This window comes from Fringilla coelebs (assembly GCF_963513975.1).
Source record: "Fringilla coelebs genome assembly, chromosome: 28".
Taxonomy (NCBI): Eukaryota; Metazoa; Chordata; class Aves; order Passeriformes; family Fringillidae; genus Fringilla; species Fringilla coelebs.
In genome coordinates, this window is record NC_140054.1 from 4,229,956 (window position 1) to 4,255,875 (window position 25,920).

Here is a 25,920-nt window from a genome sequence, read left to right on the forward strand (position 1 = left end):
GGCGGGGGGGACGCTCCGGGATCCCGCGGCGGGCGCGGCCCGGGAGCTCCGCCGCCCTCACGGCGCTGCCAGCGGCGACACGGGGGCGGCCACCTCGTGGCGTGGCTAACGGGGCTGTCGCGCTGGCGGCAGGTGGTCGGTGGTCTCCTGGCTCCTCTGGCGCCGCCGGGGTGAGGGCCACAGCACCGCCCTCACGGCGCCCACCTCACCTGTCCTGCCTATTGTAGCTCTGCTGCGTCATTCGTGAATGAATTCATTTTGAATTAAGTAATTTTTTAACTGAGTTTAATTTAATTTTGTCGATATTGTTGCAAAACGTGGAATACGTAAAAATTTTCTTCATGATCTTTCGTGATGTTTGATGCATGTGTGCTTTCAAGCCTCGTCAGCAAGGAGAGAGGTTTAATCCGTGGAACAAATGGCAGCTCACAAGATCTAAGCGATTTCCAGGTGTTAGAGAAATAAGTTATTGTTGGTAGAGTTGCCTTGTTGAGGTTTAGGCCTGGACATGCTTCATGATCTCAGCCCTAGAGGGAGTTTAACAAAGCCTGGAGAGAAGGATGTGCCAATCGTGGTGGACACAGGAAATGCGCCATTGATGGCCACAAAGACATCTGGCAGGACTGCAAGAAAAGGAACGTGCTGATAAACCCACCCTGGCAATCGTGCTGAATCAACTGCAACTGGGTGGAGGGTCATTGTGGCAGGGGGAGATCACCCCTGCCAACCCATGGACCACTGACCCAAGAAACCACCAGCCCAAAAGCAAGAAACACCGAGCATGGCACTAATTAGCATGAATAGCAAGAGAATCATTACCCAGCAGAACACTAATTAAAAGAGAACTATGTAACATGTAGCCAATGAACACTGATGGCCTATTAAGAAAACCTTTGAAACCGTATGTGAGATTCAGATTATTGAGGGTTTTTTATTGTGAGCAATGTTGGACATTGCCAGCACCCAGAAGTTGATAAGGACAATGCATTCTTGTCTCTTTAATAATTAATTAATTTATCTGCTAATTAAAACTTGGTCTTAAAGGAAATCTCCACTTCCCAGTTTATCTGATTTGCACAATTATAGACTGGTGCTGAGCTGCAGCTGCATTTCAGTGGTGACTGAAGTGATCCTTATATAAACACTGTCCTTCAGCTGGCCTGAAATGCTGGGATTCATTTAGGAAATCCTGTCAGGTCTCTCTTAGAAATCATGGCATTCCAAGGACAAAGAGATAATTAATGTGATAATTTAATAATTAATGCTTTTCACTTATGCAATAATCCTCATCCTCAAGTCTAAATTAAAATAATCCTTATCCTGAAGTCTAAAATAATTACAGCTGATTAGTTGTTTTGTGAAATTTCTCAAAAAAAATGGGGTTTTTTAATGGCAAAAGATGTTAAATGTGAACTGTGAGCCTGCTGTGAAATTTTATAGTAATTTTTAAAATTTTATTTTTAGGTAGCTACAAAGAAAAGATTGAATATTTTAATTTTTTAATGGGGACAAAATACAATAACAATAAAAAAATTAATAGGGATTTATATTTAAGTTTTTTAAGAGTTAGAAATTCTAATACTCTCTCAATATAGGGCTGCACATATCAGGGTTCCCCAGGTATTTTGCACAAAAGTTCACTGTGAACACACAGGTGTCCCAAAAGCACTGGGGTCACAGCACAGATGTGCTGTACCTGTGTGGACCAGCTGAAAATGCGCAGATTTCTCAATGGGATTTTCTAGGAAGACAGAAAACAGAGAAGTAAATTTACTACATAGTAAATATAATAAAGAATAAATATTTATTAACTAAAATGCTGAGAGGTTCAAGTATGAGGGAGACCTTAAAAGTTTGCGTTTGGTTTAGGAATGAAGATATTTAGGAAAATAAACTTGCTTTTTCTTTTTGCCCTCTGCTTTCTGAGGCTTTGCAAAGGCTGCCTTCATGTTTTCAGGCTGAAGTTTAGAAATTGTGGGTGTTTTTGAGTTGACTAAACCTCTTTTTCCATGTCATCCTAGTGCCCAATGCTGAACCATTCAGGACAACCTCAAGTGCCAGGAGAACTCGACAGAACTACTGTAACTTCTTGGGGCTACATTGTAAGTTTCCATATAAAATGAACTTGTTCAAGCATTTTAATGGGAACAGACATCTTTGTGCCATTGTGTGATTCTCCTGAGTAAACCAGGGAGTGATGGAAATATCCGAACTTTGAACATCCGACAGAAAATGCTTTCAGACCACTGTACAAAGAATTCTGTGAGAAATACATCCTGTCACTACAACAGGTGATAAATCAGCCATTTGCTGTTGAAATCTCTGCCTGCTGCAGGTTTGCTGAGGGTGATGCCACAATGAACAGATGAGGGGGTGACAGTGAGAGCCACCATTTAAAGCCAGATCGACCTTGGTGTGGGCTGAGACATCCAAACCCGTTCTCTGTAGGGTTTTGGAACCAGAGCAGGACATTCTTCAGCTTCTTCAAACTCCTGACTCTTGGGTGGTGTTGCCCTGCTTTGGGAAGACCTGCCTGTGGCCTTCCAGTGCCTGAAGGGGACAACAGGAAAGATGGAGAGAGGCTGTTTCCAAGGCCTGCAGTGACAGGACAAGGGGAAACAGCTCCCTACTGCCAGAGGGCAGGGTTAGATGGGAGGTTTGGAAGGAATTGTTCTCTGTGAAGGAACAGGGGGCTCTGTGTGTTCACAGGAGGCTCTGGCATAGGTTGCCCAGAGAAGCTGTGGGTACCCCATCCCTGGCAGTGTCCAAGGCCTGGTTGGACATTGGGGCTTGGAGCAACCTGGGATAGTGAAAGGTGTCTCTGCCCATGGCAGGGAGTGAAACAGGATGGGCTTTAAGGTCCCTTCCAACCCAGAACATTCCATGATTCTGTGATTCTGCAGGAACTGTCTGTGCACTAATGTGGCTAAAAAAGACACTGCAGAATACATAGATAATGTGGTGATGACTCCTGCAGAACAGAGCAAGATAAATGCCTGAATAAGGCAGGGAAAAGATAAGATTGTTCCACACTATTGTTTTTGAATTGCTTTTTAATTCACCCCTGGAGTGCCCATATTCCAATCTGCTGCACAATCCTGAGTGAGACTATTCCTCTTTAAACCAGTGACATTTAAAAAGGAACCACAAAACCCCCTCCACATGCAGGCTGCAGTTCAGTGAACTGGATGAATGATCTTTGCACATCCCCACGGGCATGCACAGCTGAATATAGATCACCCAGAAAACCTCCCAGCTGTACAGAGTGGGGTTGGGCACTCCTGCAAACCTGCCAGCCTCATGGATTTGGGCTGGGCACTCCTGCCTCTGCTCCAACACAGGGTCTACAGAGAATTCCAGCTGCAGGTGGAACAGCCCTGCTGTGTGTTTCAGGCCAAACATGAATTAGTAACAACAAATAATCTTGTTTCCTTTCCAGTGAGCATCCGAACAGGACAACTTTGGGAGATGGGTGGAGGAAAACATGGCTGTTGCAGATGTTGTACCCACAAAGAATCATGAAATGGTTAAGGTTGGAAAAGACCTCTTAAGATCACCAAATCAACCATCAGCTCAGCACCACCACCACATTCACCACTAACCATGTGGTGCTTTGGGCACTTCTTTGTCCTTGTTGTTGTCATGGACTGAAAAGGGATGTGGACATGATCAGCCAGTGGCCTTTTCTGTCCCAGAGATGGGCAAAACTGTGAACACCTCTTAATTTTAGGTGCTCTCGTCCTGCAGACTCTTCTGAAGCAGGGCTGTAATGCTGTGAGAAAATACAGGGAATATTTCAGGGGAAAAGCAATTGCAGTGGTGTCTCCTCTTGAGCCCTGAGCAGACAGGGGAGACCTGGGGACAGTGAGGACATGGGTTTGTGTCCCAGCTCAGGGGCTGCTCTGGTTTGTCCCTCCACGTGCTGGGTGGGATTTGCGTTTCCCTGGCGCTGGTGATGTCAGGAGCTGCCAGGACAAAGGGGAACAGGAGGCTTGGAAACAACAAGGATCAAGGAAAGAGAAAAGCCAAGTTTTAAAAAGCGAACGCTTAGTCATAGAGACACAGACGCAGGAGGGCTGGCAGGGGCCTATTTCCATCCTGAAACTCCCCCTCATTCCCAGACTTGCTCTGGCTGTGTTTGCTGTTAACATCCCCTTCCCCCACCACCCACAGATAACTGAAGGAGCAGCCGTTGAAAAAGGAAAAAAAAAAAAAGGCAGTTGCCTTGCTCTGCCTGCAGGAGAAATGTCAGGAAGTGTCTGGTGGTGGGTGGGATGAAAGGAGGAAGCTGAACTCTAAAGAGAATATTCTAGCTCTGCTCGTACAAACAAATGCCCCTCTGTATTCTGTTTGATAAGAACATCCAGGAGCAGGTCCTCCTGCGTGCAGAAGTGTGGAGTAACTTACACACCTCTGAGTGATTTATTTGTACATGCTGCATTACCCCCAGCACTCCATGAACTGGAGGGGAAAAGATGGAAACAGCTTGGGAAAAGCACAAGCATCATCAATAATTAATAGTGCCTTTTTTGTTATAGGAATGATCCAATATTAATTATGAAGTTAATTTCTGTTTGGATGGTTTGTGCATGTGTATGAAATTTGGACCAGGATTTAAGTTCAGTGCAATCATGCTTTTATTCTAATTACAATAATTATAAATCTATTTTGCATCCTCTTTTTAAGTCTCAATGACACAGGCTTTTGTTTCCAAACATGCCAGACAGCAGTTTTTGCACACCAAATATGGCAGATCTCAGCTCCCCAAAGTGAATCTGGTTATAAATAAAAAAGAAATTGTTTTGCTTCATTGTCAGTGTGCAAATGTGAAAATAAGCCCAGAATGGGTCAAGATAAATACTTTGGATTTCTAAAGTCACAGAGTCAACAGGGAGGAAAGAACTTAATTGCACACATCATGAAATATTTAAACAGACATTGACCAATGTGCAGATGTGGGATGCAGACTTTTATAGCTAATTCTGTCTTACAAGCAGCTGATGCTGCTCTGCATCAGGGACTCTGAATCTTTCTTACTCTGGAGCTTTAAAAATTGTCAGTGCACCATTTTAAAGCTTTTTTTTTTTTTAATGTACTGGGTGGTCTGTTGGGAAAAAATTCTATGGCAGAAGCACAAAACCCAGACAGAGAACTGCGTTTCTTATTTATCTGTAGACCACCTCCCTCTTGGGACATGGGTGCATCTCATCCACAGCAGACTGATGAGTGGAGGTTGCCATAAGAGCAAGTAGAAAATTTGTTTTTTGTTGCACTTGGTTTTCTTATAAGTCATTATCTATTTTCCAGCTGTACTCATGCCTTTCTTGTGCTACCAGGACACTTATTGGAAAGTTTTTCTAATGGAAATCCAGCTTATGGTAACAGAAGTTTTGTAGCAGGTTCATGGCAGATTCTTTTGTTGAGGCAGAAGAAAGGAAATGTGAGTTTTCTCTTAGCTTTTGGGTCTTTTTGTTTTTCTATCTGCTCTTGTCTCCCTGCAGAAAATTCAAACTCCCACCCCAAGTAAACCTCCTCCCTGTGACAGCCCCATGGTCCCTTGGCAGTGGAAGAGTTCATGCTGGCACCACGCTCACCCTGTGAGCCCCCAGAGTAAAATGGGGTGAGATCAGTAAAACCTGCACAAGACATCTCAGATTGCTTGCAGGCCCTGCTAGCCATCATGTTACTGTGATGTTTAGATCTTATTATTTGCCATAATAAGATGCCAAAAGTAATTTTGAAAAAGGGGACTGTTAGACTTTTGCAAAATCTGATTGTGCTCAAGGTCTGGGGTAGGTGTCAGGTTGTCAGAGCAGTCATCCCCTGGGAAGTCTCTTCAAGTGCCTGCTGCTACAGCAGGATTAATTTTATCTTTGTCTTCTGAGAGTCACTGAAGAATGACATGAATAACCTCTGGAATTCTTTGGCCATTTGTGTTGTTTGGAGACCTCCTCTCGAATCTTTATTGGCAATTACTGCCCACTCACAAACTCTTGTTGCTGCTTTTTAGTATCATCCTGAATTCATGCTGTGACTACATCACTTTTTCCAAAGGCAGAATAAACCAGTTAATTTTAAAATATCCACCATTTTTGTGTTATGAAGAAAAAAAGGTTTTGATTTTCTGTTTCATCTTTTGTGTTTGTCTTTTGGAAATAGCAGTATATTAAAAAAATAATTATAGAGAAGACATTGCCAGTCTTTGGATTTTTGAGAAAGTCATGGCAGCCTTATGAAATACAGCACTGTGAGTCTACTCCCTTCTGCCCCACTGACATTCCATGCATAGCCAAACATTAACCAGAGCTCAGCTCAGAACTGCTGGGATTTTGCAGAGTTGATGTATCTGTTTCCCTGCTTGTCTCTGTGAGATAGAAGAACAGGATTCTCTGTAACAGTTACATCCCATTCTTGCCACATATTTATTGTCACAGAATCCCACACTGGTTTGGGTTGGAAGGGACCTTAAAACCCACCCAGTTCCACCCCCTGCCATGGGCAGGGACACCTTCCACTATCCTGGGGTGCTCCAAGCCCCATCCAACCTCTCTTTGGACACTTCCAGGGACCCAGGGGCAGCCTCAGCTTCTCTGGGTACCCTGTGCCCACCCTCACAAGGGAGAATTTCTTCCATATATCAAGCCTAAATTTCCCCTCTTCAGTGGGAAGCCATTCCTTGTCCTGTCACTCCAGTTTCTGATGCAGAGTCCCTCTCCAGCTTTCCTGGAGGCCCATGCAGATCCTGGAAGATGCTGTGGGGTCTCCAAACAACCTTTTCTTCTCCAGCTGAGCAGCCTCAGCTCTCCCAGGTTGTCTCCATAGGGAAGGTGCTCCAGCCCCTTTATTAAATTCACATCTCTCTTCTGGACTTGCTCCAACAGTTCCATATTCCCCTTATGTTGGGGCACCAGAACTGGATGCAGTATTCCCAGGTAGTCTGAGAGAATCCCCTCCCTCAACCTGCTGGCCTCACTCCTTTGGATGCAGCCCAGGGCACAGCTGGATTTCTGGGCTGCATCTAAAGGACCATGGCCAGTAGGTGACAAAACGTGACAGAGTTTTAAATTCTCTTAATCAGAGAAATACAAAATTAAATTCTTTCTAGTAGAAAACCACAGAAAATTAAATTCTCTTAATAGATGGCATGCATACTGTTAACTGTAGGGCAGTGGGATAAATTCTAGTTATGTCTGTCTCATTTCTCTCCACAGCTCAAGGACATGTCTGGATTGACAGCTTTGTCGTACAACTGTGCTGAGTGTTCCCGCAAGGCAGTGAGCATCCTTAACTCCAATTAACATCACTGGCAATGGAGGGCTCTTGGAGCCTCTCTGAAGACAGTCTTGGCATACTCAGCTGTCCAAGGATCACTCTGCCCACTGCAAGAGCAGCTACTGCTGAGAGAGGAGACACAGGCAGCAAGAGGAGGGAAAGATCACTTTTTCCACATTGTGTTATTTCGTCAAGTCACTGAACTTCCCAAGCTCAGAGCTCTCTATTTTTAAGCCTATAGGCATATTTGTGATGGTACAGAGGAAAAACCTCTTGGAGAGCAGATTTAATCCGTGCTCAAGGAGAGGTGAAAACAGCACTGGAAGGAGAGGAGAACCCTCATCATTGAGTGTCAAGGAAGGTTGCTGTGAGCTGAAGAGCCTCTGCAGCAGCTCTTGGCCACTCCTGCAATCCTGCCTCAGCTTCAGATACCAGGTGATGCTATTGGCATTTTGCTTTCTCCTTATTTCTATCAAAGGTCATGCTTCTTCATGACACTGTGGTGAGCCCCTGGATGTTGAAATGTTCTGCAGGAATCCCTATTCTTCCAGGCAGATTTATCCCAGTGCACTACAGACTCGGTTTAGGAGAGTCTGCAGCAGGACAAGGACTCTACCCTGCACCTTCTGGGTGCCTCCCTGCTCTGCACTCCCTTCCCACTCCTCCCTTTGCTTCCTGATTCTTTAAATTCCTGAGCACCTCTAGTTCTGGGACATACTGGAATTTGTGCACACAGCACTTAAACTGTTTTCTTCTGGGTCAAAATTTTCCAGGGAATGCCCAGGGAATGCAGACATCTCCTCACAGCATTTAATTGCTTCTTCAGTAGGAAGGGATGTTAGTGGGATTTGTGTTTGTTTGTACTTGGGACACTTACAGAACCTCATGGGGTAATTATTCCTAATTAGCAACTTGGACACACGCTGCTCCTTCCTCCTACAATCTGCAATTAATAATACAGACATAATTCAGATTTCCCCTTGCCAGTCTTGTGTTTATGTTTATAACAGGAGGAAACAGTTTAGGGAAGAAAATGTATCTGAATCAATCACCTGCTGAGCTTTGCACAGGGATTACCTGAGGATTATCCTGTGCTCGTGGCAGCTGAGACATTCAGAACTTTGGGCACCTCTGTGTCAGCCTGATTCCCTGTCATATTCCTCCAAGGTCTTTTCCTCATTAGTCACAGACTGCTTCTTACCACGGCTTAATTCAATTTTTAGATCAGTTGTACAGTATGAAAAATCCTCAGAATTAGTAACACTAGTGTTATTTTTAAATAGATTAATAATTTGAGGATGAGATAGGTCTGGAGTTCCTCCTTTTTTGCTTCTCTCAACGGCCCCTATTAAACTGAACTAATGTATGTGTGCACTGAACATTCCAATGAAAAGGTCAACGTAAGGATGGAGAAATTCTTCAACTCTTACCCCAGGTGTCATAGAACATTTCCAGTCTCAGATATATTTGTTTACAGTGGAACATACTAGGAAAAATATCCCAAGCTTTTTTCCTCAGTGTCTGTTTTTATATGAAACCAGCCAGCTGCCCAGCACGAACATTTACAAAAGAGGAGATTGTTACCAGGTTGTTTTTACTTCAAGTCCTACTCAGAAATCAGTTTTTCTCTGATTTGAAAACCAGGATATACACTCATATTGCAGCTGCAAAACACGGACTCTTACCCTGGCCTCTACTAGATCTGGAGAAATTCAAAGCCACTTTGCAGACTTCAGATAAATTCTACAGATTCTTGTATAAATTTTTCATAGAGTCATAGAATCACAGAATATCTTGAGTTGGAATAGATCCAGAGGGATCATCGAGTCCAGCTCCTGGTCCTGCCCAGACACCACATCAATCCTCCTGCCACAGCTCCAGCCCTTCCCTTGGGCCCTGCCCCTGGTCACACAGAGCAGAGATCTGAGCTGCCCCTCTCTTTTTCTGTTCTGATCTTTGTTCTGCAGATTTTTGCAGAATTAGGAGAAGAATTGTACTTTTTATTTCTTTTGAAGAATGATAAAAATTAGTAGCTCCCGAAAATACAGTTCGCTTATACCTATCACACAACACAGACAAACTCAACCCTTTTCCACTCAATATTATTTGTTTCCTGAAGAAACAGAATCAGATGTAACAGCAAGGCGATGCCAATTGTTTGTGATAAGAGCCAATCCCAAATTTGCTCTTGCAGTGATTTAACCTCTGAGACACCTCGTGGTGGAAACACTCACTGCCGGCAGCAGGGCCACTGCCAGAATCCATTTTAAAACAACCTGGAGTTTCCATCCTGAAGTGCTTGGAAGTGGCTGAGGTCCCACAGCCAGTATAACACTGATTCAGGGCCAGAATCAATCTGTGGCTCCTTTTTAATTTAAAATATATAAAGCCACAGAGACATTTATTTTGTTGCTCTCCTATAAGGAAAGGCTGGGAGAATTGGGATTGTTCATCTGGCAGAAAAGACTTTGAGAAGACCTAACTCTTTCCAGTACCTGAAGGAGCTGACAGGAAAGACAGAGAGACAATTTATAAGGGGAAAGGGGAATGGCTTCCCACTGCCAGAGGGCAGGGATGGATGGGATTTTGGGAGAAAATTGTTCACTGTGAGGGTGGGGAGGCCGTGGCAAGGGTGCCCAGAGAAGCTGTGGCTTCCCCTGGATCCCTGGAAGTGTCCAAGGCCAGATTGTCTGGGGCTTGGAGCAACTTGAGAGAGTCAAAGGTGTCCCTGTGCATGGCAGGGAGGGTCCCTCACAACCCAAACTACTCTGTGATTCCATGGTTCAATGAAGAATGAAACTGACCTTTGACTTCCCCAGGGTATCAGAAATATTTGTGCAATTGATGGTGTTTTACCAGAGCACTGCCCCAGTTCAGGTCTGTGAAATTAACGTGGGACTTTCCCATGGGTTTCACACGGGGTTTGATTTTTTCTATTTCAGACTTGAAACTGAATGTGAAACATTCCTGGGAGTTTGAGAGGGGGATGAACGGAAACACTGAAGGGAAGGTATAAAAATGGGACTGCAGAAACCAGGGACACTAAAGAGCTGGAATGTGCTTTTGGCCTGTTTTCTGTAATAGAACACGCAATGTCGGGACTGTAAGCACTAGTCTTGGTACAGCTGCTTTATTTTTCACCTCAGAAAAATGCACGTGGACATTCTGGGGAGCTGACATCGCTTTTTGTTTGCACCAAGCTCAGTTGTGCTTTCCTAGGGCGTCTGGAAAGTAACTGCGGATCCTTGTTCCCAAAGCAGGGCTCTTTTTAGGTGCTTCCCTGCCCGACTTTTCACACAAAACACTGAGCGTGACTGGCGCCGGAGTTCCACTACCACCCTTATATGCATAAATCGGATATTTTCAATCTCAGATTTGGTTTCAAAGCAGAAGCGAAGGCTCCGGCCGCGCTGAAGCAGCGAACTCTAATTGAAAATACGTTTATTTGACATTTTTCCAGCCGCAGCCAGGGTTGAGTGCGCCCTGAGGCGCCGCGCAGCCGGGCCCAGGCCGCGCCTCCGCCTGACTGACAGCCGAGCCAGCCAATCACGACCCGCGCTCCAGCCGTGACTTCGCCTCCCGCGGCTCAAACTGCCCAATCAGCACGCGGGGGGTTAACGGACCGTCCCGTGCCAACGTCGGCGGTCAAACGCGCCAATGGACAGAGAGCAGGCTCGTTACCAATGAGATCAAAGAGTTAGCGGAATTGCGACACGCTATTGGTGACTTTGCTTGTCAGTCACCGCCGATGGTGTTGGTGGTTGGCTGGTTGGGAGGAGGGGGGCTTCCGGGGGCGGGCATACTATATTAGGGGCGGACAAAGGCGGCGGCGAGGCCGTCCTGCTCACCGCCATTTTGCGCAGCGGGCGCTGAGCAGTAGCAGCCGCCGCGGCCGGAGCTCTCTTCTCATCTCCGCCTCCTCCCTCCGCTACACCATGTCGCGGGATCGCTTCCGTAGCCGTGGCGGCGGTGGCGGCGGCTTTCACCGGCGTGGCGGCGGTGGAGGACGCGGCGGTCCCAACCACGATTTCCGCTCGCCGCCGCCCGGCATGGGCATGGGACAGAACCGCGGCCCGATGGCGGGCGGCCCGCAAGGCCCGGGCGGTCCGCCGGGAGGAGGCCCGAAGCCCGAACCACCGAAGCCGCCCACGTCCACTTCTGCTCCGCCTTCTTCATCCTCCTCAGCCTCTGCCACCACGGCGGGACCCACCGGTAGCCAGGCGGGAGCGCCTCCATCCTCTGCGCTTCCCGCGGGGCAGCAGCCACAGCAGCAGCCGCCAGTTTCGGCTCCTTCCTCGTCTCCTTCCGGTGCACAGCCGCAATCCAAGCCCAGCCCAAGCCCCACACCGGCCGGCGGCCCTAAGAAAGGACAAGGACAGTCTCCCGGCGGCGGCCCCAAGGGGCCGGGCGGCCCGCAGCAGGGGCCGCACAAGGGCGGCCCGGGGCACCGCGGCGGGCCTGGCGGGGAGCCGCGGGGCCGCGGGCAGCAGCACCAAGGCCAGCAGAGCCTCGGGCCACAGCAGGGCTCGGGAGATAGGAGCGAGAAGCTGTCGGACGAGGTGAGTCACGGCCCCCCCACACCTCCCTCAGGCACAAGATGGCGGCGGCTCCGCGCGCCCGCGCCGCCATCTTGAGGGGAGGAGCGGGGGAGAGGCGGCGGCGCCTCAGCGGGATGCGAGCGGTCCCCGGTGTCAGGGCGGTCCCGGGGCTGCGGTTTGGGTTCCCTCGCGGTGCCCCCGGCGGTACCGGGGCTGCGGTTTGGGTCTCTTCGCGGTGCCACGGGGCTGCGGTTTGGATCCCCTCGCAGTGCCCGGGCGGTCCCGCGGTTGCGGTTTGGGTTCCCCCGGGGGTCCTCTGGGCTCCCCGCAGTTCTGTGTGCAGCACTCAGTGATAGCTCGAACTGGTCTGATTCTTTGTAGGGGTTTAAAGCGAACCTCTCTCTGCTGAGGCGGCCCGGGGAGAAGACGTACACACAGCGCTGCCGGTTGTTTGTTGGGAACTTGCCTGCTGATATCACAGATGAAGACTTTAAAAGACTATTTGCCAAATACGGGGAGCCGGGAGAGGTTTTTATCAACAAGGGGAAAGGCTTTGGATTCATTAAATTGGTAGGCATTCGTGTCGTGTGTTCATCCGTTTCGTTCTCGCGATGTGGTGATGTACAGCTTAGTTTTCTAAGACTGGGTTTTGCACTTCCCCCAGGAATCTAGAGCTCTTGCAGAAATCGCAAAGGCAGAGTTGGACGATACCCCCATGAGGGGCCGGCAGCTCCGAGTTCGCTTTGCCACTCACGCCGCTGCCCTGTCGGTGCGGAACCTCTCACCCTACGTGTCCAACGAGTTGCTCGAGGAAGCTTTTTCCCAGTTCGGTCCGGTGGAAAGAGCTGTTGTCATTGTAGATGATCGAGGTAGATCAACAGGAAAAGGCATTGTTGAGTTTGCATCAAAGCCAGCTGCAAGGAAAGCATTTGAACGGTGTACTGAGGGGGTGTTTTTGTTGACGACGTAAGTACTTTGTCAGGATCTTTCAGTTTTAAGCTGAATAAAGACTGTAGGATTCTAGTTTTTCAGACTAAGGGCTTTTAGAGGAGTAAAACGAGTATTTTCTGTTCAGCACTCCCAGACCAGTTATTGTGGAACCGTTGGAACAACTGGATGATGAAGATGGTCTTCCAGAAAAACTTGCTCAGAAGAATCCGATGTATCAAAAGTAGGCACTATTTTTTGATATAAAGAGGGCATTACTGATGTTTTAAGTGGTATTGTCCGTGGCACTGAGGAATATGGAAAATTTTTCAGAAACAGGCTTTAGATTTTCGGTTGTATTGCCAGTTCTTGGGGGGTTTTTTGTTTTTTCGTAGTTTAAAGTAACAATGATTTGTTTAGTGTATTCACTGAGTGTTACACAAGCAGTTTTCTACATTGTAGTACAAAGAAATAGCAGCTTGACACATGGGTTTGGTATGTAGAAACTTGAAAAATCAGACTTGAACTGTTTCATGCTATTGTTAAAAGCTGTCATCTCCCTTAAGGCATGTCTCGGGTTGATGATCCCGTGGGGAACATGAAAATTTACATTCATGGTTTGAAATGAGAAACAAAGTAAAACTAACTCATTCCCTGATTTGTATAAACTTGTTGCATGTGGATTTGCCTTATGAGCTGACTACTGGCATAAAGGAACAAAGAGTCTCGAGGAGTATTAAAAAGTCAAGAGAGATCTTTTCTGAAACAGCAGTTTTGTGTAAGAATCTGTATATTAAACCTGTTGTAGGAATTTTATATTTTCCCAGATCATAAAAGGGTGTGCAGGGAGGGAGATCCAGCCAGTCTTGCTTGGCTTAGAAAGAGCTCAAAATTCCTTGCTTTGATCAAAAATTTTAAGTGGTTTAGAGGCAGCTTTGAGAATAATGTGGATTAATATGGTGTTCCAAGTGTTGAAATAATTCATATTGGTAATGTATGGAAAACTTTTGAACTTGGTAATTTTGTTCCATAAATTACTGAATTTTATGTTGGAGTTTATTTATATGACAAAACAACCCGTTGGCCCTCAGGCACTTTTATAACTATTTACCTGAAAGTGAAGGCTGTTATTTGCCTTTGACACAGAGTGCTTTGGCACTGGAAAACTCCACCTTGATTGTGCCTGCTTGAGCAAAGGCTTGTCTTTTTTGAAGATTTTCCATCTGCAATTGTCAGCAGTGAAGTGCCTAAAAACAGTTAAGAATGAGGCAAACAAGCAGTCAGTGGATGTGATAGTGTAGAAGTCTCCACATGTGCTGTGATAATTATTTGTGTTCAGTGCTGTTGTCTAAGTGTGTAAGATGCAGCAGTTCCATCACAGCCAGTTCTCTCTCCTGTGGTTGTCAGGTGTTCTCGGGATGTCCTTGCTGTTCCCTGATAATTCAGTTATTTTGGTCATGATCTTGTATTGACCTTGAGTTTCCAGGGTTGCCCACTCTGAGTATCTTCCTTTCTGCAGGGAAAGAGAGACTCCTCCCCGTTTTGCTCAGCCTGGCAGTTTTGAATTTGAGTATTCTCAAAGGTGGAAATCTTTAGATGAAATGGAAAAGCAACAGAGAGAGCAAGTGGCAAAAAATATGAAAGATGCCAAGGACAAACTTGAAAGTGAGATGGAAGATGCTTATCATGAGCATCAGGCAAACCTCCTGCGTCAGGGTAAGGGTTCTGAACTCTTACTATCTTTTTGCTTTAAATATTGGCTTAAGTGTATGGCTCTAATGGTTGAGTGTGGAAATTCACGCTTTTGACTATGAACTTGAGAATTTCAGAGTTAAAGAGGAGCTGGTAGTTTTTTGATATTTCAGTGGTGTATTGGTAAGAACAGTGACACTGGAATGTACTTCTCTGCCACAGTGCAGCTGAGGCAGATTTAATTCAGATGTAGTTCAAATGGGACATTGTGGAAAAGCTGCTCACAGGCTTCATTCCTGCAGACCTCATGAGGCGCCAGGAGGAGCTGAGGCGTATGGAAGAACTTCATAATCAGGAAATGCAGAAACGCAAGGAAATTCAGCTGAGGTTAGTTTGGCTTTCATGGGATGTTATTCAAAGTTACATTTACCTTTTTCTTTTTTCAATTACTTACATATGAAAGTTTTTATTTTTCAAGAAACACCATTGCTGCTTCACTTTGTGTTTGCGAAATTGAACTGCTGTGTAAGTTTCTCCTTAAATATTTTGGCATCATAGAGTATGGTTTTTTTTTTTTCTGAAATGTAATTTTTCAGTGCCTTTATATTGCTGGAGAAGTTGATGTTATTGTGTGTTCAATGTGCTCCACTCCTGGGATTTAACATCTGCTTTGTGGTGACCAGGCAGGAGGAGGAGCGTCGCCGGCGGGAGGAGGAGATGATGATCCGTCAGCGGGAGATGGAAGAGCAGATGAGAAGACAGAGGGAAGAGAATTATAGTAGAATGGGTTACATGGATCCAGTAAGTGACATGGTGGTGGGTTTGGGTCACGTTACCATGCTCAGGAATTTTCTAGATGTATTTTCAAGATGGCTGTGTTTTGCTTCCTTTGGGTTGGCGATTGCACCATGTTTGTATACAGTCAGTGGCAGTAGTTGGCTGTACATGTGCTTTGTCTCCTGAAAAGTTTGGATTTTGGTGGTTGATGATCCAAGTTAAAAGTTGTTTCTTCTATGCAGAGGGAGCGAGACATGAGAATGGGTGGTGCTGCCACAATGAACATGGGAGGTAAAGAACCTTTAAAGTAATTACTTTGTGTGGCTAACTTGGAAACGGTCAGAATATGATTATATATTTCTCTCTCTTAGATCCTTATGCTTCAGCAGCCCAGAAATTTCCACCTCTGGGAGGTGGTGGCGGCATAGGTTATGAAGCTAATCCAGGAGTTGGCCAAGCAGCCATGAGTGGTTCTATGATGGGAAGTGACATGGTAACGTATCCTGTGGTGGCTTTAGCTTAGCACAAGGGAGTTGTTGTGGTTGGGAATGAGTTCTCCAGTGTTCGGATGGTTGTGGAAATGTCACTGTTAACTGCTGACTCTCTTGTCAGGTGTTTAACACAGGACAACGTGGCAGTGTGTAGCACTAGAGTAGTTGATAACCTTTACGGTAGCTTACACACTCAGAAATTGTTTGTAAGTGGATTCAAATGTGCTCTTAAGCATATTTGCAATTAACTGACTTCATTGGACTTTGGAAATTCTGCGTCACTGTTAGGCTTGGAAGGATTTTTTATGAATTCTAGAGAATCTGACAAATTTCATCAAAATACTTAATGTAGTTTTTCGGTAATTTGATGTTCTGTATTGATGGACAAGAGAGATTTTTTTGTTCTCCTTCCCAATGTGTGACACTGTTTTGGCCCTTCCAAGCCTAGATAGGCTGGATGCATGTTGGTCTGGGTGTGCTGTTCAGTCCAGAATCTGTGCTCAGGTCTGTTCCAGCAGCAGATGAGCTTAAATTATCAGTGGTGAACAGCATATCCCTTAGTCTGTGCTGATGTTGCTGTAGAGAAGCAGAAATGCTGGTTTTTAGCTTCAGGCATGTTCCAGCTATCCTGGACTGTAGCCATTTGTGATTCCTGTCTCCCAAAGGAATGATAGCCCGGTCTGTTTTCCTGTGTTGGGCATGACACAAAGGTAGAGCCTGTTAAAACTACAGCATATCTCCTGTTCCGAGGTATGTTTCCAAACTGTACTAATTTCTGGCACACTACATGTGTGACTGGGCTTGGAGCCTGTTTGGTGTTCCTACACTGAAGCACCACGGATGTAGATGACAGAAGTGTTTAATGGGCAGGATGGGAATCTGTTGGCTTAGGTGGCGATACCAGTGTGCTTTTACCCTCCTGAAAGGGTGTACACATGCAGCACAAGCTGAACTAAATGATTTTTGGGTGGGTTTAGGCCTCTGGCTTATTGAGCTGAGCTACCATAGTAGCTTGTCAGATACCTTCTGTTTTATCTTTTTGGGGAACATATCTTTGGAATGGTAACTTCCCAGAGCATCATTGATTCAATAGACAGTGCTGTTGGCCTTAAGGTACCTCAATAACCTACTGATAGATACATAAGCAGTTCCTGAGCTTTCTGTGAGCAGTTAGGCAGTGTGTGGTGGATACTATGTACATTTTTCTCCTAAAAACCATGGTAACAGGTGCATGTTGAACTTGTGTAATCCCTGAAATGTGATCTGGTCAAAAGATGTGACAGTGAGGTGGATTAACTGCCTGGAGTTTCTTAGGTTGGGGATCTCTGCCACACAATGCGGTCACAGTTCCTGGGCTGATACCTTTAAACAGAGCTGGAGATGAGCTGAAGCTGCCATGAATTAGGCAGAAAAAACCTAATATTTGTGAAACTCCTTTCTTGGAAGGATTGATGCTGACTTTCAGAAGTCAGGAGCTCTGAAGTGTGGAATTTCAGTTGCAGATACTTTTTGTAACAAACCACCTACCATTGTTCTGTGACTCAGTAGTGGGAACCTTGGCTGAAATGAAAATTTAAAGCTCTCTTTGACCTCATAATGTGTAACTTCTGTAGGTTGAATGCTGATCACACCTAGTAATCCAGTAACTGAACAAAGTACATGCAACTAGAGGTACTAGTAAATAGACCTGAAGTCTCTGCTTTATTGCAGAGTAACTTAGCTGTTACACCTTGGTGTGAAACCTTTTCAATTGCTGTGAAGCTGTGAATTTTCCAAGAGCTTGTGGTGAAGCTGGGGTGGGAAGGGAGATACTGCCTGGATGCACACAACCCTCTGTGCATAGCTCTAACTGGAAACACTGAGTGCTTGGAACACGTTTTGCATCTGATGCAGCACCAGCAGCTCCGGAGTACGTTGGGTTTGAACAAGTGCCAGTCTTTGCTCGAGCAGTTGCGTTGGTTAGGTAAAGCACTGGTCAGTAGCTTTTTTCATATTTTTTTTTTTCTTCTTGCAATGCAGTAGTGCTCACAATGAGTTTTGGTACTGCCAAAGGCCTCTGCAGTTTAGTCAGCAGACCGTAGTCTTAACCCCATCTTGAAAAGCACATGGTCTCTAGACAGCACATGCCAGTCCTGGTGAGTAGGCATTCTGTTACATTTGATGAATGTCAGCTCCTGCTTCAGCCAACTGGAGCTGCATTCTCTCATTAGGCTTATTTGGAAATGACAGTGATGTAATCTGAGCTTTTACTGCACTAAAGGTGAGACGTTCACAAGCTATTTGCATTAACTTGGTTGAAAATTTTGCTAGAGCTCATTTGGAAAAGTTGTTAATTCACATCTGCACTAATGCTTACATTTCTAGCACTGCAGGGAGGATCTGTTCTTTGTAACAGATGTATGAGAATGCATCAAGTGGGAACATACCTCAAGGCATGTATTACAATAAACTAATTTTTAAATTACCCTTTTTTCCTTTCTATGTTCCCGGTACCTGTGGATCGGCTCAATGGTGATTGTATCGACGAACCTTGACTACGGAACCTTCTAAAAATATATACTTAACACACATGGACATCAACTACTTATAATGAACTGTTAATTCTGTTCCAATAGCGTCCTGAACGCTTTGGGCAGGGAGGTGCGGGGCCCGTGGGTGGCCAGGGTCCTAGAGGAATGGGGCCTGGAACACCAGCAGGATATGGTAGAGGGAGAGAAGAATATGAAGCCCCAAACAAAAAGCCCCGATTTTAGATGTGACCTGTAGTTTCATTCCAGTTTGTTTTTGTCTGTCTTGTTTAGACACCGACTTCTTAATTCTTGCATTTTAGTAAGAAAGCTACGTTTTTATGGATGTTAGAAACTTACTGACCTAATATTTGTAAGTGGTCTGTTTGGGCGAGTACAATTTAATTATGTAATGCAGTGTTTCAAAATCAAATTTAGCTGTTTTTTTGATGTATAACGTCCCTAACTTGATGGCAGTGTACCTTGTGCCACTGAATTCCCAAAGTGTACCAACCTTTTTTTTACTGTGCTTAAAATAAATAGAAAACTAAATGTAGTAACTCTTCTTGCCAGTCGTGGTTAAACAAATGAGGCCAAATGCCACACCTGCCACAGTAACCTGAGAGCCTCGAGCTGAGGTCGGACCTAGACCAGGGTGTGGAACTACAGTGAAGAGTGAGATCTCTTCCCACAGTGCCTCTCTAGCCAAAGATTGGGTTAAATTGTAGCCGAACTTTGCAGTAGGTGCAGATTTTTTCAGCAGTAATTGTGCTGCAACAAGGAAGCAAATGGGAATCTTACAAATGCTGTAAGATACATTATTTAAAGCTTCACTGCAAGCAGTGCAGTAATGAATTCCATATTTTAGCTATGGGTGGTGGGATGGTAGCACTTACCACCCTGGCAGTTACTGCTTGGAATCTTTCAAAGACTTTAAGCAGAAGACTAGCAATGGTTATTTTAAAATAAATTCATAGAATGCCTTGTATTGGCTGACTTCCTCACTAAAGGATTGTTAATGTGATATTTATATGCTCTTAAGCTGTTTTGAGATTACAGGATCTGGCCTTGCTCCATATTGTACACCTGCCTGAAATTGCTTGGCAAAAAGACCAGAAGTGTTACTCGAGTGATTAAGGTTAATTTGCTTATGTCCTCATGCTAACAGTGGACTAATTTGCCTAGTTCAGAATACAATCATTTGTATTATGGGGACTGCAGGAACTATTCTTAAATTGTGTAGCTGGTGGGCAAATCCTAAAATCCTGTATGTAAAATACAGCAATCAGCTTGCTTGCATGATGGTTATCGCTTTTTTATTATTGATGTTTGGAGATAATGCTTCAAAAGTAGTATCTGAATCTGGAGTTTAAAGAGTTACTACTACACAGTGCAAATAAACTCCCTTTAAGGTTCTTTTTGTAGAAGATCTGATGAATTCGTTAGTTTGCTGTTCATTTTATTAAGCCCCAGAAGAATTTCAAAGCATTCTGGACTCAGTGGTAAGGTAGTTGCTTTGCTTGTTATTACAATGTACCAGGTAAACTGGGAACGTGACTTCCCAGTGTCAAATACCTCAGTGTTAATGCAGGATACATCAACCTGCTTGGCACAAAGTAGGTAAACTTAGCTTGGCTGTACCTTCACATGATCCCCAACCACTGGAGTTCTGTGAATAGCTTTAATCTTCCCAATATCCTTCCATTCCTCCTGCTGAGCATTGGCTAATTCTAAATTTTCTGCTAAATTTTCCCTGTGGTTAAAACCTAAAGTGTCAGATTGCAGGGTTGTAGGGTACAGATGTCTGATCCCTCTTGAAGTACTGTTATCCCTTAAATGACAGAATAGCAAGTTGGGAAATGCTGATACAGGTAACACTGAGGTGGAACACGAAGCTCACTAAAGAGTGATTCAGCTTGTTTGGTGAATGCTTTCTGTTTACCCAGAAAAGTTGGGGGGTTGATAACATGCTACAACAATGAATTGCTCTTGAGGAGGAAATTCCAAATTGGCAGTTCCTAAACTGCAGACAAGTATTTGGAAGTTGTATTGGACAGTTTACAAATGAGCAGTATCGATGCAATTTGCATTATTGAAGCGGTTTTAAACAATATCTTTTCTGGAGGGTGTTCATGGGACACCCTCAAAAGGTGAAGGTGTCCGAGGTGGGGAATTCTGAACGTGAACATTAAATTAATTTTTTCAGTTTATTTTTCAGATTACATGTCATTCTTTATTAAAAGAGATGCTGGTGCATATCCTAAAGTATGTTCTTTTATAGTTCTGTAACTTGGAAGAGTGAAGGATGCTGCTGTCTTTGTACCTTACAGAGCTTTTCTTTGGGTACCCCTGTTTTGTACGTAAGCTACTGTTGCTAGGTATTAAAATAGCTGAGCTGCAAAACCATGATTAGTAAATATATTTGAAAGATTTGGCAGTTTTCAAAAGATCTGAAAGTTTGGTTAAATCTGGCTTTGTTGTAGCTGCATAAGCAGAATTTCTAAAACAAGTTCTGCTTTGAGTTGCATGTACTAAACAGGCATATGATGAACTAGCCAACTTCTTTTCAAGACCTTTTAAAGATGGTGTCTTAAAAGCTGGCAAACATGTCAACTTTAAAATCTGATAAAAGTTACTAAATGTGGGAGGCGAGAAAGTGACATTCCTTTGATCTATTCCTATGAGGTTTTGGACTTCTTTCATAAACTCAGATTTATATAATTGAATCTTCTAAAATCATTCAGAAAAGTGCTTTGCTGGTCAGACCTGTTTTTGGATGGTCTGGATCACATAACATTTTTGTACTGGACTTGGAGGACATTGGCTGTTGCAATTTAGCTTGTTTTATCAAAATTGAGCCCATTTTGACACTCAGAGCTCTAAAAACTGCAGCAAGTAGAAACTGGTATCGTTACACATGTCTTCACACTTTCTCAGAAATGAATACAGAATAATCTTACCTTCTGGCGTAGATACACTAATCATTTATACAGCTGATGAGAAATTGAAAATGCTTTTGAGATTTTGTGGTATTTTTGTGGTAGACAAATTCTTGGCTTCTCCTTGGCAACCATTTACTGTGGCAGCAAGTTCTTGCTGGAGTTTGAGACTGCAATTTACACTTTAAACTAGTGGCCTGCTACATAACTGCACTTAGCCAGCATTTCTGCAGTTCATAACTGTGAGGAACGTAGTACCACAAATGGCAATGGACATTAGGACCCGGATGTAGTATTCCTGCTTGCTCCAAGATTCTCATTGCCGACTGCGTACAGGTAGGTAACAAGCAATATAATATAACTTGGTGACTTTCTATGTAATCTTATACTGTGGGTATTCTGACATCACACTTCTGACTGTGGAATTACAGTGCAGCACTCCATACCTGTATGCTGAGCTTGCATCAAAGCTGTGTGGTTTTTGGTTTGAAGCTTTTGTCTCGCTCAGAGACAACAAGTAACTTACTGTGGCTCTTAGATGAGGATTTCCAGACCCGATTCCTCTGTGCTTACGACTTGGCTTGGGTGGATTTTTCTTAGTTCCGATGTAATGAAGATACTCTTAAATGAGCACTGTGGGGAAGAGGGAATGTGATCTTAAACTCAGCTGAGTAGTTGACAAGGTGCTCTCAGTGCCTGGAAAAGAACACGTTTAAACTTTCTGTAGTAATGAAGTGGCCCATCTGCAGCTCATCCATGTGTAGAGTCTTGGCTTGGTGGGAATGTGTTAGTAACCACTGCTCTTGCCTCGTGTGTGCTATGTGAGAGTCACCTCAAGCTACTGGTGCAAGCAGTTCTGAGACTGATCCAGAATATTTTTGAGGACATAAATAAGTGCTTGATTAAATATCCCTGTGAGTTTCATAGAGCTTATTGGACATTGCAGTAGTCTTTATTTTAAACTTTGATTGACAAGCCTGATATATTCCTCTGCTTTAATTGACAGTGATGAGATTCTGTACTTCTGCCTCGTAGAGTCATCTTGATAGTGTAATGTACAATTTCATTTTTCATCAGTCTTGGGATGTTATTCTAAACTCTTCATTACTAGAACTCCTGACTATAGTGTTCCAGGATTAACATGCTTACGTTGCTAGACATGCAGACTTGCTGATCTCCAGCTCTTTTGCATTAGCTCTTGAACCTGAATTTCAAGGTCCCTTGTTCCAGCGAGTGATCTGGCTCTTGTCTGATACTCAGTTTATTTCACAGGTGTTGTAATGTGTTTTCTCTTGTTCTGCAAAGTTCTGCTTTGCATACTTGTTTCTGGTATTGTCACTTCTGGACCCTTCTTTGTTACCTTCCAGGCAGGACTCTTGCTGGTGAACAGGGATCTGCTGGACAACCTTGCCCTCTGCTGTAGCCACCTTTCCATGTTCCAGTGAACCCTTGAAGTAGCAGATGCACCATAAGTTAATGACAACAGATCTTTGGTTACACCACAGTGAGTGTAGCCCATGCCAGCTGGTCACACAGTGACACCTTGTCACAATGTCAGTTTGGCTTTTCGTGGTGGTTTGCCTTTACCTGTGACTTGAATCCATTTTGTGATGGCTTATCCTTACGTGGGACTGGGATCCAGTAGCAAACCTGCTGGCAGCCGCTGTGCTGTCAGGTAGCAAAACTGAACCAGTGATCTTAAACCATTGCTCAACATCTGACTTAAGTTTTTCCATTGTGCTCTGGATACTTGACCTGCAGGAATGTCATGGAGGGGTTATTGGCACATCTGCCTCATTCTACGTACTTGAACTAAGCAGGTTTTTGACACTCTTGGAGCAAGCAATTTGTGACTGAAACCATGGGGCTCAAACCAGCTCTGGCTGCAGTAATGGAACTTGGTGTGGTAGCAAACTTAGTCATGTCTGCTCTAAGTCAGTCTGTAACAAGTGGGTACAAGAAATGACATTCAAGTGCTTGCATTGTGTTTCATCTTGGTTTTATCTGTGTGTGAAATACACTTTTTCTCAAAAGTTTACCTGAAGCTCAGAAGTGTGGTGTCAGAATACATCTGCGTACTGCTAGGCCCTCCGAGCAGAGCCTGGTGCTGGCAGGAGAGCACAGCACAGCGTGGATGGGGCTTTATTGTAACATTGAGCATACAAAGTGTTGATTTGCTTGCAGTTCTCCCCATAGCTAAACACTATGAGGCCTGTGAGTAGTTTTAGGACTGGAGCAGTAATGGGGTTGCATGTCTCTGTTAATCATTGCCAGCTGCAGTGACATGATCAGGAAGGCCAGTGTTCTGTTCCATTATGTTCAATGAGGCTGAGCATGTTGGGAAGGATGCATCCAAGTATGCTGCTCTGGGGAATCACTTGGCTTCTTCCACTACCAGCAAGTTTTGCAATCAGCTAATTAGCTTCAGATTTTTTTTCACTCTCCATACCAGCTAGTGGGGCTGTTAAATAGCTGCTGCCTGGAAAAGGAAAAAAGGGAGGATTGGCCTTCTCCCACCTGTGTCATTGCTGCTAGGTAATGATTGACACGTTAGGACTTGGCTGTGCAATCCCGCAGTGGTCTGTGAACACCCCATCTCTATAAATGTTGCTTCTGAACACCAGTACTGAAGAGCTAACTGGGGAGGGCTGGGAGGAGTGTGGCTAGCAGGGAATCTGCAGTGTTCAAAGGATGCACAAAGATATAGTATCCCTTATGCATGGTGTTTGTTGCTATGGCAGAGAAAACAAAACGTGCATAACTCTCCTGGTCCCAGGGGCTGTGAGGAAACCCAGGTGGGTGGTGGGTTGGAGACTAAAGCCTGAGGTTTTCCCTGCCTGGTCAGATCATGCTGTGCCCATGGTGGGATCTGCCTCCCAACTGGAGCTGTGCAGAGCCTTGCACCACATCCCCAGCTCTCACCATTGCAGGCTGCCCTCAGCTATAGTAAAGGGAGGCCTTGAGGAGGGAAGAACCTTGCTGAGGATAAAAGCAGTGACAGTGCCAATCTCTAGTGTCTGCCTTTGGCTTCTGAAGCACTTGTTCGACTGTAGAACATGAGAGCTCCAAGAGGCCAGGACCACTGCACTCCCTCAGGAAGGGGAAGAGAGAGGGCATTGCTATAGGAGACAAATAGGGTCATAGAGTTGGAGTAGCTGATGAAATTAAAGCCTTCACATAAGGGATAGTATACCTCTGGCTGCAATCAAACCTCACTGTGCTCAGACTGGGGTTATGGTTTGTGCTCAGGGTGCAGTTCTTCAGGCAACTGCCTGCATATTCCTTCAGCTCTTGATGAGTGTTCAGGCTAGCCTATTTCTGCCCCTTATTCTTCCACATAATAGTTTGGAATAATTGATAAGTTCCCCCTCATAACTAATCAGTCCATGTATGTTAAAACCTTATTTTTAAGTTAGTTTTGAAATGGTCACAATTTGCTGTGTATGACTCTAATAACTTCAGTTGTTATCCTTTAGGTGAAGATGAAAGCTGAGTGACACTGGAGTGCTCATCCATTGGAAGTAAGTATCACTTTTTTGTCTTGGATGGATGAAATAATAAAGGTTTTTGGACACTTGGTGTTCAGTCACTGAGTACCTTTGAATTGGGGAACACTGAGAAATGGATACAATTAAATGTGTAGGGTAGAACACAGTCCCTGCTGTCACACTGTGAGCTTGAGCACCCTGACTCCACCTGGGCTTGATATCTTGACAGCAGCAGCTAAAAATACCTTTCTCGACGTGGGTTTGTACAAAAGATTTCAAAATCACTTGGGGGTGTAATAACTTGGGGAATGTTTTTCCAGTTGAGGAGTTGAACATGAGCACATCCAGCACGGTGCCCAGTGGTGTGTGGAGGGACCAAGGGAACAGGTGGACAAGTAAGTATTTGGTGTCCTTACACTGCTGTGAGGGCTTGGTAACCCATCACCCTGTGCTGGGTTATGTAATTCCTGCCTGAAATGTGTGATTAATCTCAGTTCTAGATAAAGTTTCTGCATCTTGCTTTTGTAGAGCCAAAATGTAACCATTGTCTGAGGCTTTTCAGCCCTGCAGCAGCAAATAAATTCTGTCCTTTGTCTGCAGCAGGTGGTCAAACAAGAAATGACCATTCCTGTGCTCAGGCAGCAGTTGGTGATTGTCAGCATGGGAAAAGGAAAATAGAGCAGCTGCTTCTCAGATGTTAATTCAACTAAACCTTGTTAAAAAGCTATTTGCTGAAATACTTTAACATTGAATTAAAAAAATAACCCGGTGCATAAATCAGCATGTATAGGAGTGAAGCAAATAGCAATTCAGGGAAATAAACCTATTTGCAGAGCTGGAATTAATGACATTTTCCCTCTAATTTGCCACTAAACTACAAGGGGAAACTTCAGATATTTAAAATCTTATTTGAGGAGCAACATGCTGAGTACCTTAACTCGGGAGTCACAGGTGAGTAACAATAGACCTGTAAGGTGTGAAGCCATGGGTGAATTCCTGTTGAATCCTCTGTGGTTTGTCAGTGCTGCTCCTTGCTGTGGGGTAGGAAAACACACAAAGCCATATCTGATCTTAAAAATACATGAATTCTGTTCATTTAATCTAAAATCTGATGTGAATACTTGAGAATATTTGGCAGGCACATGGCTTGTTACTCTGAATGGTGATTCCATGTCACGTAGTTTCTGCTGTTGTTTTCTGTCTTTCTTTACAATCTTTCTAATTGTGTGCTTTGCTCTTGCAGAAAAAGAAGTCTGAGTGCAATGAAGAGGAACCAGGAACATACAGTT

At 44.5% G+C, this 25,920-nt stretch overlaps 1 protein-coding gene across 4 annotated transcripts; it reads left to right on the forward strand.

The window, feature by feature from the left end:
* The first annotated feature begins 11,111 nt into the window (after positions 1–11,111).
* Positions 11,112–25,582, forward strand: SFPQ (splicing factor proline and glutamine rich). 4 transcript variants are annotated; one of them, XR_014616810.1, is made up of 12 exons: positions 11,112–11,831; positions 12,192–12,380; positions 12,475–12,776; positions 12,886–12,981; positions 14,257–14,453; positions 14,732–14,816; positions 15,113–15,230; positions 15,449–15,497; positions 15,578–15,699; positions 18,313–24,664; positions 24,952–25,026; positions 25,513–25,582. XR_014616810.1 is itself a non-coding variant. In XM_084222861.1 (11 exons), the coding sequence occupies exons 1-10, from the start codon at positions 11,208–11,210 to the stop codon at positions 24,638–24,640; spliced, it is 1,803 nt and encodes a 600-aa protein (XP_084078987.1). In that variant the 5' UTR covers positions 11,112–11,207; the 3' UTR covers positions 24,641–24,664; positions 24,952–25,582. The 4 variants fall into 4 exon arrangements, 1 of the variants encoding a protein (XP_084078987.1); XR_014616811.1 differs by having other exon boundaries at positions 24,620–24,664; XR_014616809.1 differs by having other exon boundaries at positions 24,952–25,582.
* The last annotated feature ends 338 nt before the right edge of the window (positions 25,583–25,920 follow it).